Genomic DNA, 11,832 nt, shown 5'->3' on the forward strand with positions numbered 1-11,832 from the left:
AGCTTCAGGTTGCCTTGCCACGCCACACACACCACATCATGTTCTCCTAGATTGCTCTAGTTACATTCCCCACGTGATACCTGGTCCTAGAGAGCTTTATGTTTATGACTTTTCCTAAAAAGCTACAAGTGCTTGCGGACAGAACCTATTTCTGTTATCTTTGAAATGCCGAGCACAGTGCTGGGTTACCAGTTGAGTTTCTTGCCAGATGAATGCGAACTACATTGAGCCTGCTGAGATTGTGCCAATGAATGTATCAGATAATGCACGAGTGTGAGCTACATCACAGAGACATGCATAAGAAATCAAGTCTATAAAGTTTACAAGGGTTGCAAATATCAGCAAGATCTGTGTTCCAGAGTTTCATGTCATTATATTGACCAGCAGCATAAACTGGAGGGAGTACAGAATCCCTTTTAGTGTGGCTTGATGTTGATTACATAGTTTGCTGTATTATGGATCATCGTGTCTCTGGACGCTGAATGTATTCAGACAAGGGAAGTCTGTGGGTGATACCCGCTCTTGGCTCCAGTGTTATAGCACACCTCAAAGTACTCCTCTGTGCTACAAAGGACATTCAGCCTCCTAAATTGCAATAAAGTCCTCTTTTTCCATCTAGTCATCGGCTTCAGTAGATGGGAGACCTAGATGGGAAGTTTTAGATCCCTTTCCTTGCTTTAGGAAACATAGAACAAACATAGCATCTGTAAGATTCAGAAGATAAAATCCTTAAGACTTTCCTGTGTTCCCCAGCAGCGGCTGTAGAAATAGCCCTGAAGTTCCAAACACACAGACAATTATAAATATCCAAAGAAACACTCTGTCTACCACCATGGCTACATATTTCCAGTCGTCTTCTACCTGAAAGGCAAACAAAACATCAAAGCAATTAAAAAAATTAAAACCATAGGAAATATGTTCTATTTTATACATAAGCTTCTTACTTTTCAAAGATTTTCCTGGAAATTTTTAAAGCAAATATTGGTATTATTCTGGTTAACCTGTGTCTCCTATATAGCACACAGAAGAACTTTTTTTTTATCTGAAGAGGGCGGATGCATGAGTCCTGTTAGTGCTTCGTGCAGCGGGCTACAGAGCACACAGATCTCAATAAGCCAGCATTCTGTGGGTCACAAAGGACCTTTCCTAACTGAAAGAAGCACTCCCAGAAAGTGAAACTCTTATCACTTACACCACTTTATACTGGACCCTTTGGCAAGTCAGGGAAATAGGTTTGAGGTGAGAAGTACAAGATGAGGGAGGACCCCTTATTAGGAACAGGCAGACTTTTAGACCTCAAGGTCATGCTGCTTATGGAGAGTTCATTTTATTCTCATGTGTTTCCAGTTCCTGACCTATAACCTTCTGCCGAAGTCTCTCCGGTTGTGTCTTGAGAGTCCCACCTGGTGGTGACTAATCAACAGCAGCTTTCCTGTACATTTTATGAATATGTCACCATGAAGGTGGGTTCTGGGCTCACTTATCTCGTGATGCATCCCTTACCCCCTGTGTGTGACATGCAGTCATAGTATCTTCCCCTGTACCAATAAGGCAGATGTTAGGTCTCAATATACTTTTGCTAGGAGATACAGATCTGGCAGCTGCAGTGTGAGGTCAAACCAGACACCTGTCATGAGCTTTCAGATGCCCTTAGCCAGTTACCCTTATGGTATGGAAAACTAGTGTGATTTTCTTGAGCTCTTTTTAGAGGATGGGAGAGGTCCATGCCGCTATAGTTAGACTCTATAGTTAGAGGGTGGCAGGAGCAGAATATGTTGATATATCCAAGGCTCAATCAGCACCTAAGTCCCTCTCCAGTAGAACAAGTGGGACTGGAGTTGTGGGAGGACTTGTTCCCGTCCTCCTCCCACGGCTCTCAGACCGCAAGCTGCAGTGCAATCATTTCTCCTCCTTCTCCGGGGGCAGCTTTTCCCTCTCCACCCTTTCGTTTGCCATTGTTTCTTGTGCAGGAGCTCTTGATTTCATTAACTAAGGTCTCCCCAAATGTTTATATTAACCACATTCCACTTGAGTTAACATTTCTGGAGGTGGAGATTTGCTCTGGGGCTACATCTCACTCAACCCCAGGTCAGCCCACCCATAACTGCACAATAACAACTGGGTTTTAAAGTAATGCTGCCTGACCCTCTTGTAAACAGAACTTACACTGGAGATATGACCATGTCTACAAAGTGCCTGTAGGCCTGCTGCAAGTGGACAGGCTAAGGGGACATGCATTTACCTCCTTTGTTTCATTTTGGTTCTTCATGTTTTCTGCTATGAATTGAACACTATTAATCACATCTTCGACTTCAGGCGAATGCTCTGAATTTTCTGTCATCCATTGTAAAGGCTGATGACTTAATCTTCTCTTGCTAGTGGCAAGCTGATGTGATTCATGACAGTGGAAGCATTCTTTAAGAAGTTCGGGCTCTCTGCGATTATCAAACTTGACTTTGGCAGGCCTACTGGAAGTGCCTTTGGGGTTTTTATCAGAATTTGTCTTCTTTGTCTTGTCCAGAGGCCTCCTCATCATTAGGATGTTGGGTAACAGCTGGAGGAAAACCGTCTTCACCCACTTGGGCATGGTGTGTGTTGTTGGGGTACGATAGTGTATGTTTAACACAAACACAGTCACCGCGATAGACAGGGTGACAAAGATCATGGTGAACAGTAGGTACTCACCCACCAGGGGGATCACGAGTGACGTGGATGGGATGGTTTCTGTGATTACCAGCAAAAACACAGTTAGAGAAAGCAGAACTGAAATGCAAAGTGTCACTTTTTCACCACAGTCAGAAGGAAGGTAAAAGACCAACACAGTTAGAAATGAAATAAAGAGACAAGGAATGATCAGGTTAATAGTGTAAAACATGGGCAACCTTCTAATGTAAAAAGAATAGGTTATATCTGTGTATATCTCTTCACAACAGTTGTATTTTATGTCGTGTTTGTAACCAGAAGCATCAACAATTTCCCATTCACTGTTTTCCCAAAAATCATTCATATCTACTTTAGATCCAATGATTAAAAGATCGATTTCAGCTTTGTCATATGTCCAGGAACCAAATTTTAGAGAACAATTTTGATGATCGAAGGGGAAAAAAGTGATATCCATAGGACAGGAACTCTTAAAAATAGCTGGTGGAGTCCAGGTTATCATGCCATTGTATTTAAGAAGAGCTTTTGTCTTGCCTTCCACTTGGAAGTCACCCACAGCGCTGTAACATAAATTGGACACTATTAGTATCATCCCCTTTGCTATGGGTCAGCATTACCAAAGGCAACTTTGGAAAGAGACTAGTGCTGTCAAGCACCCGTACTTGTTATAGAGAACAATGTCCGGCTTCCAGATCTTGTCTGCAGGAACACGAAGTGTCTCAATGCCATCATATTCCACTGGGTCCCAACGCAATTTATAATCATTCCAGATCTAAAGGAAATAGGAGTCTGTTTTTAAAAAAATTTCTTAAGAATTTTCTTCCAATGTTAACTCTATATTCGTTCAGCAGTTTTTTCGAAAAATTAAATTCCTAATTGAGGAGTTTATTGGTTTGTATCAAAAGTTGGGAGATTAAATCCACAGAGAATAGGGAGCTAGGGAGCTGAGCTGATTTTGGAAAATATAAATTACCTAATGGATAGTACATATAATTGTCTATTATTAATTAGCTGGCCAAGGTTATAGGCTCAACTTTCATGTTCCATGGAATATATTCACCTTGGAGCAGCAACTCATTTCTAATATTAAAAAGATAATTCAAGTGTATGATGATGAGTTTTTTACAAAATCTGTGTAAAAGATTAAGACAAGAAGAAAGTAAAAGATGGTATAACATTAAACCAGCTGGTGGGAATCTAACCCACATGCTCTTGTGCTCACTACTGACTTCTCTAGGCCTGGTGCAGCAGGATCAAAGACTGGGCAAGCATCGGGCTCTGGAGCTCAAGTTACAGATAAAAATAGAAGACTTGAGAGCAGACACCAGAAAGGAGGATCTCTATGTCCCAGAGAACTTTGTCACTAGGTTTCTGCATCTGCAGAGTTTATATCAAGCCGGCTATTACCAAAGCTGAACTTTAAGCTTTGGAGATAGGTAATATTTAAGCTTTAGCAGAAGATGGAGATGGAAAGAGAGAATGCTAGCAGATTTTATCCACTAGGCTTTGTTGGGCTGACACAAAAGTAACACAGGTCCAAAAGAAGGACACGTGTTACAGACACATACATGACGTAGCCATAAATTGGTTTCCATGATCTGGTTTACTTCATCCTGTGAAGAAGAAACAATATTATTAGCCTCAAATATATATGCTAATAAAAAAGACCAAAGAGGCAGCTTATAAAAAGCAACCAGATATGCAATATTTCCAAATCTGGTCTTAACCCTGTTGACTTTAAAAGGAAGTGTGGCTTAAAGACTGTCTTTCAAATCTGATTTAAGTCTCACCACTTCCGTGAAGTCTTTCTGATCACCAAAGCCCATAAAGTTTTCTGATTCCATGAAAGGAAAGAAGGAAGAGATGAGAGTGGTAAGAAGGGAGGAGAAATACCGCAGATGGAGGTAGGTATCTGAACCCGGTCCATTGTTTTGACTGTCCTCTTCCCCACTCCCTGAAAACTTCTCTTCCTCCATAGTGCCTCAGCACTTTCTAGGCTCTGAGTCCCGAGCTCGGTTGCACTTTGAAATGTCAGTCTCAGCTTATCATGGAGTTTTCCGGCTGGAACCTGCCACTTCCCCCCACAGAACATCCTCCACTCCCACCCAAACCATTGCTGATTGCTTTAATCGTTCATTACACATTTATTGAGTACCTACTCGGTGTTCTACGAACGCTGGGACTACAGCAGTAAATAAGATGGAAAAACTTCTTACCTTTATGTGTCTAAGCTGTTAGTAGGGGAGAAAAAATCTATAATAGATATATAATGTAAGACACTGATAAGTCCTATGATGAAAAATGAAGAGGGATGGAGAGGGGTGTGTGTGTGTTGCAGACACGTGCACACACATCTGTTTTAGAAAAATGAACTAAGAAGGCTTCTCTGAGGAAGTAGTTTAAGCAGGTACCAAATGACCTGAAGACAACCAAAGGGTTTTCTGGAAGAAAAGCATTCCAGGCCAATGTTCCAAATATAACGTGCCCATAAGCAGCCATCAGCTCTCAGTGGGAAAGCGACTGAGGACACATCCAGAGCCTTCAAGAGCCTGACAACACAATCTCTTGAGATTTATCGATTGTTACTTAGTGGGTTCCCTAAACTTACCAACCTTACTTCCCAAGACACATGGGCACTGTCCAGAGTAAATGAGCTCAACTGTAGCTGGAAGACATCAGCCAGCTCTGGCTCTGCTGTTCTCCAACTGCCCCCTGAAAACTCTAACTGGAGACTTTGCCAAGCTTCCTTCTACAAATGGGTTTGTGTCAAGTCATGGTAAGCCTCAGGGTTTTAAAAGGTCAACAAAAGTAGTCTTTTTTTTTTTTTTTTTTTTAATCAGTATATACACACTTTCATCCTAGGCCAGAAGCTAGAGGACCAGGCCAGAGTCAGCCTAGTCCACTGGGAAGTATAGACTGCAGAAATACAGTGGGCTCTGACTTCTCATCTATAATTAAGGTCTTTCCCCCAAGTACACCTAGAGAGTCACACTATTTCACCCGGGGCAAAGTCTAGGAGAAAGAGGGCTTCTTTCTTATCCATGTGCTGGGACTGATATGATGAAAGGGGCTCTTCTTTCTGTGCACTGTTGTCTCAAAAACTCTCCCTAACACCCCTCTCTGGAGATGCTTCAAACTTCCCTTACTTCCTCAGCCTGACTCTATTCCTGGAATTTGGTCCAAATCCCGAGGCTTGGGCCAGCCTTATTCTCCTCCCATGCCTTAAAGCCCAGAACCCTGCTCTCCATAAGAGCACCAAGACCCCACCACCTCCTTTCTCAACAACTAAGGCATGAAGAGTATTTGAAAGAAAGGACTCTAGTCCTATTTGCCCTCGAACATAGTAGCAATAAGTTAAAATAATTTTCTTTCTTCCGTAACATAGAAGTCTTAAAGCAATTCTTTTTCTATGCTGTAGAAAAAGCATGAGCTTAGCAGTTAAACAGGGCTGATTCAAATCGCAGTTTCACCATTTTGTAATTGTATGACCTTGGGAAAATTTGGTTAACTGAGCTTCTGGCTCTTCAGCTATAAAATGCAAGTGATAGCCACAAGTATAGACACGGTGGCTGGTCCATAATAGGTGCACAGTGAAGTTAGCTCTCTTTCTAACCTCTCTTCAACATCTCTTTCACCTCTTTGTTTCATAAATTGGTTCTAAAAGCACTTCCCAAAACACCTGGCCTTAATGTGACTAATTACAGCATCGATGGGGAAAGTGTCTCCCTCCCAACCAGACAGCTTCGAAGGGCCAGCAGCCATGTAGATTTTTGTTTGTTCGTATTTTTTTGATTTCCATATTTACCACATGCAATAAGTGAGACAATGTTTGAGAACTGCTCTGACCCCCTCAAACTTAGGGCTTCTTGAGGTACATGTGGTGAACTTGAGGCACTTACCACGTTGGCCAGCTGTGTGATGGCCACTTCAAAATGCACTGTGACAGGATCAGAAACATTTTCTACAGGCCTGATGAATTGGTTATAATGAGAAAACAGTTTGTGAAAGAGTCTCTCTTCAGACGCACAGGCTGCACAGTCTGCATGGCCGAACACAGGGGAGAATTAGAGAAGGAGAGAGGGTGCTGGCAGGTGGGGAGATTCTGGCAGCTTCCATCACAGAGTGAGGGCAGTGGGCATCCAAGATAAAAATAATAATGCCTATGTCTCAGGACTAGTGTGATATCATCAAATAAAATACTGTTGGTAAGAGCACTCACTATCTTACTGATCCAGTTATGAAGGAAGAGCCTTGTCTTTTCTTGTCAAAATACTGATCCAACTGACATGTCTATAACTAGTAAGGTGTTTAGCTGGGGAATCTTCACCAAGCAATTTGAAATAACTAGTAATTTCATTAAGGTCCTAATAAGCCATACCCCTTTTTAAAATTAACTTTGAAATTCAATTATATTGGATTTGTGAGAGTGCAAGGTTTTTAAGGCAAATTTACTTAAAATGCTTTTTAAATAATTCAAAATTGGTTCTAAAATAATAGCATTTTCAGTCCTTAAATTTCACACAATAGTTTAATGCATATCTCTTCGTATTATTCTAAGAATGCATTAAAAGTAGGTTACTTGCCTTCTATTTGACATAATTAATTTTGTTAATCCCTCTCTCTATATTTTCCCATATAGAATTCAAATTTGACACCTGAAATATTATTCTACAAATTTCCCAAAGGGATTTACACCCTGAATGAAAAAAGTTATAGGGATTGAATAACTCATTAGGCAAAAATGAACAAAAGGACAGGCGTTATATTACAAAAGAGAAAGAGTTGTTTGACAAATGCATTTGGAAACATAAAACATTAAGATTTCAGCAGGAAAGAACAATTTAAAACATAAAATAGCATTCTTGCCATCATAATTAATAATGATATAAATATTTTGAAATAAAACAGACTATAAAGAAATCCTCCCCATTACCCATTTTCCCCCCTTTTGAGACACTGTTTTTCCTTTGAGACATTTTAGATAAACTCTCCGTGAATCTTGAGAACAAGTCTCCTGCAAAGCCAACAGCACATGGAAACGTGGTTTTGTTCAGGCAGAGCAGCCGTTGTCTGTTTCTAAGTCTTAACTTTTAAAATGAATGCTCTTACTCTTAGGACATATTTCAGCATAGCAATATGACATGTTTCTCAAAACAAAGATGATTACCTACAAAATAAAAGGATTCGTGGACTGAGTAATAGTATCAGCTAACAAATAATTGAAAAAATATTAAATACAAATATAAAAATATAAGTTGAATACATGCATAGCAGAGATGAATAGAAAACTGCATCACCATTACTATTACCATATTTTAATTGGGAAAATAAAATAAAATATGATTTACAATATTTTATTGTCCTCCCCACCTCACCCCCAATCCCATTTTACATGTTAAACCTAATCAATAAACAACGGATTAACAGTTGTAACAATAGCAATTCCTGTGCAGATACTCTACCTATTTACTCACAGACTATTTCATCTCTCTGCTCAGTCAAGCACAACTAGAAAAGAAGACTAAATACATGTGACTAAAAAGGGAATATGAGATAAAGCAGAAATAAAACCTACCTTTAAAGAAAGGTATGAATATACACAACCAGAGACACAAATCAAAGTGAAGGCATCCCTGACCCTTGCTGGTCAGCATGACTAAAATACTTTGATTTCTTTTTCTAGTCAAAGGATTGTAGAAAACAAAGAGCTATCAGCCAGTCACACGCATCAGACCTTTAAATCATCAGAGTCCCACTGCAATCCATGTGTCTTCTGTAAAATAAAAACATTCACAAACATAACACGACTGTTCCCAATATCAGAGACCGAGGCCAACAAAAAGGGCAGATAGAAAGGACTCAATCTGATGTCAGATGAGTCATCACATTTCCTGTCATCCTGGATCTCTTTTCATGCAAGAACAGTGAAGAAAAGCTGTGAGGGAAAGCTAGGCAGACAGGACTGAGGGCGGAAGAAAACATTGCTGTGGCTTAGTAGATCTTTCAGTAGTGCAGTCTCGACCATAATCCTTAAGGTAATAAACACACATTTACTGAGCTCCGACTATAGGCAAAGCATATGCAAGGCCCCAAATAGTATATTCTGATTGAGTTCTCTAGATAATCAAGGCTTGATCTTGTTATTACAAAACTTTCTAAAATATGAGTCCCCATTCCTGACTTCATAACTGTAGCTTAGAGAGAAAAGAATTTGGTTTTGTCTGACTCCAGGGCTTCTAGTGCCTTGACTTTCTGAGTTCAGTGATCACATCCAGGACTAGAGATTAGATGTCTGAGAATGAGAAGAATGATACTGAACACAGGATGCCACCCGACAGTTCTGCATTTATTTAAATATCCTTGTCATCCATTGTATATATAATCGAATATTATTCAGCCATGAGAATAAAGGAAATCCTGCCATTTGCAATACCATGGATGAACCTGGAGGACATTATGCTAAGTGAAATAAGCCAGGCAAAGAAAGACAAATATTGCATGGTATCCCTTAGATTTGGAATCTGAAAAAGTTGAATTCATAGAAGCAGACAGTAGTTGCTCAAAGCTAGGGGGTAAGAGTAATGGGGAGATGTTGATCAAAGAGTATGAACTTTCAGTTATAAGACAAGTTCCGTATACGAACAAGTAAATCAGTTTCTTTTGAATTTAATATGGCATTTCACACTCTCACAGAAGTAATGATAAACTATTCTAGAGATGTTTTTATTTCCTAAAAAGTATGTGCATCGTTTGTTATTACTTGTACCTCTCAGCTAAGTCTTCAGGGGATAAGAAATAATCCATAGATCAGTTTTTATACAGGGACATTCTCTGTCCTATGCAATGTTTCCAGTTAATTTGTTTAGTTCTGAGCCATTCTGCTAAATTTTGGAGGATGCATTAATTCTGACTTACTATTTTGGGCTTTATATTTAAAGTTAGAAATTTCAAGGGGAAATGGTAGTATATGTTTATTGTTATTGCTTTGTATAACTTTGGAGTAATGTTTATAAACTATGAGAATCTGTGCTAAAACTATTAGCTATTTGTTGTAAATGCCAATAAAATATATGACAAGGGCAAGAACGTAAAAAAAAAAAAAAAGATGAATAAGTTCTGGTTATCTAATGTACAGCATGGTGACTATAATTATTGTATACTTGAAATTTGCTGAGAAATTAGATCTTAACTGTTCTCACTACACACACACACAAATGGCAATTAAGTGTGATAATCACTTCATAATGTATACATATATCATGTCATCATGTTGTACAACCTAAGTGTATAAAATTTCTATTTGTCAATTATACCTTAATAAAGCTATGAGGGAAAAAGAGCAGTTAGACCCAAAGATGATACCTCAGGCCCTTTTCATCCAAACATTCTATGATGTAATCACAAGGATAGCGCATCTTGTAACTGTGCAGAGTTCAGACTAATGACCTCCCTCAAAATGTTAGCCTCATATCTCATGAGGGAATGAAAGAGGAAATAACATCTATTTAGTACCAAATTTAGACAAAGCACTGGGCTGGGTACTTCGAATATGTCATCTTAAGACATTACATCAGTTATCTTCTTAGCAGATGGGCTTTTGTTTTTGGCTGAAGTGTCCTGTGAAGGTTGGATAGAACCTAACATGATAAAGTCTGGACGATACCTTACCATGATAGATAAAATGTCACCTCACATCCCAAAATGGGGCAATGCCTATGAGTTTTTAGGGTAAAGCCTTAATCAAGTTGACTGCTTTTCAAGACACCAGCACCACCCTCAACTGTTTCTATTGCTCAGGCTTTCCCTGCTTTGTTCTTCATACTTTCTAATAGATACGCACTGCCGTCTTTCAAGAAAACTGCTGTTTCCTGTCTTCTGTTTTATACAATAATCTTTCTCTACGGCCATCACCTGTCAGCTTAAAGAACTACTCTAGAGGAGGGATTCTCTGGAAGGTGCTCAAAATCAGCCCTGCTTTTTTCCAGGAATATGCTAAATCTATCCCAGGGTGCCAAGGTACAGAGCAGGAGGGGAGAGTGACTTTATGAAGGGAGGCCACAGAGGAGCCTCACCAGCGGCAAAGAACCGAGGAAAGGACATGCACTTTGGAATCAGAAAGACCTAGATTTGGATTCTGGCCCTGATACTCCCTTAGAGGACACTGGGCAAGTTACTTAAGCTTCCTCAGCCCTGTCCTCATGGGAAAAATACGATTAAATTCAGTAACATAAATCATTTAATCTCTCCCTATCCAATTTTTCATGTAATTTTCACTTAGTCTCTTACCATTACGAATGGGTAACACAATGAAGTAATTCTCAAGGCCTGAACTTATAGGAAAGATATATTTTAAATGCTTGTAAATACATTCTCTCATTCAAAGAAAATATTTAAACTATCCTGTCATCATTTGAGTTTTATAATTGAATTATTGGTTTACATCTTGCTTTGAAAATTGCAGAGATAGACATTAAAACCAAATATACGGAGAAAAATAAGCACATTTTCAAAAAATCAAAATACTTTTTTCAATTCTAGGGAAAAAAATGAATTAAGACATTTGTTTTTTCCTGACGTTGCTGGATACTACTGTTCCATGTTCATATTCTAGCAATTAGTTTTTGTTTAGCTGTATTGTTATATCAGTCGAAATTTAGAATGCTGCCTATGGTTTATGGAGGTGGAAAGGTTGAAGGGAGGTGAGAGGTTAATTAATGCAGGAAGAGTTTCGGTTTCTCCTTCCCGTCCTTTACCCCCATCCCTTTCCTCCCTCATTCCTCTTAGCCAATAACAAAGGAAAAAGGAAGCAGCAGTGGATCGTAACTTTTCTCAAGGTCATAAATCGGATGGAAACTATGGATCTAATGCTTCTCCCCCATACCCATATGCATGTCAAACAAAACTTGACCTAAAATTCCTGGGTGTTCCCAGACTCATGGAGGACAACCCTGGTGGAAGGTAACCATACCTGGTTTCATAGTTTTCCCAGTGTTTTTCCCCAGTCATTTCATGTCGTCCCTTTTTAAATGTATTTAAAAGGCCTTATTTTAAAGACCTAATGTGTCAGGAATTTGATAGGTTTCAGAGAATAAATGTTGGGTTCCTCTTTTGTTTTTATCCATAGAAGCTAACTTCGATTTGGAGATTTTCTAAGGCAAAAAAAAAGTGATA

At 39.3% G+C, this 11,832-nt stretch overlaps 1 protein-coding gene across 2 annotated transcripts; it reads right to left on the reverse strand.

Moving 5' to 3' along the window:
• Nucleotides 1-415: 415 nt before the first annotated feature.
• Nucleotides 416-8,666, reverse strand: CHRNA6 (cholinergic receptor nicotinic alpha 6 subunit). 2 transcript variants are annotated; one of them, XM_011372879.2, is made up of 6 exons: nt 8,237-8,666; nt 6,561-6,700; nt 4,230-4,274; nt 3,324-3,433; nt 2,243-3,221; nt 416-861 (listed from the first exon to the last, which is right to left on the reverse strand). In XM_011372879.2, the coding sequence occupies exons 1-6, from the start codon at nt 8,313-8,315 to the stop codon at nt 730-732; spliced, it is 1,485 nt and encodes a 494-aa protein (XP_011371181.1). In that variant the 5' UTR covers nt 8,316-8,666; the 3' UTR covers nt 416-729. The 2 variants fall into 2 exon arrangements, with proteins under 2 accessions (XP_011371181.1, XP_011371189.1); XM_011372887.2 differs by lacking the exon at nt 4,230-4,274.
• Between the last annotated feature and the right edge of the window lie 3,166 nt (nt 8,667-11,832).

This window comes from Pteropus vampyrus, unplaced genomic scaffold (genome assembly GCF_000151845.1).
Source record: "Pteropus vampyrus isolate Shadow unplaced genomic scaffold, Pvam_2.0 Scaffold8, whole genome shotgun sequence".
Classification (NCBI taxonomy): Eukaryota; Metazoa; Chordata; class Mammalia; order Chiroptera; family Pteropodidae; genus Pteropus; species Pteropus vampyrus.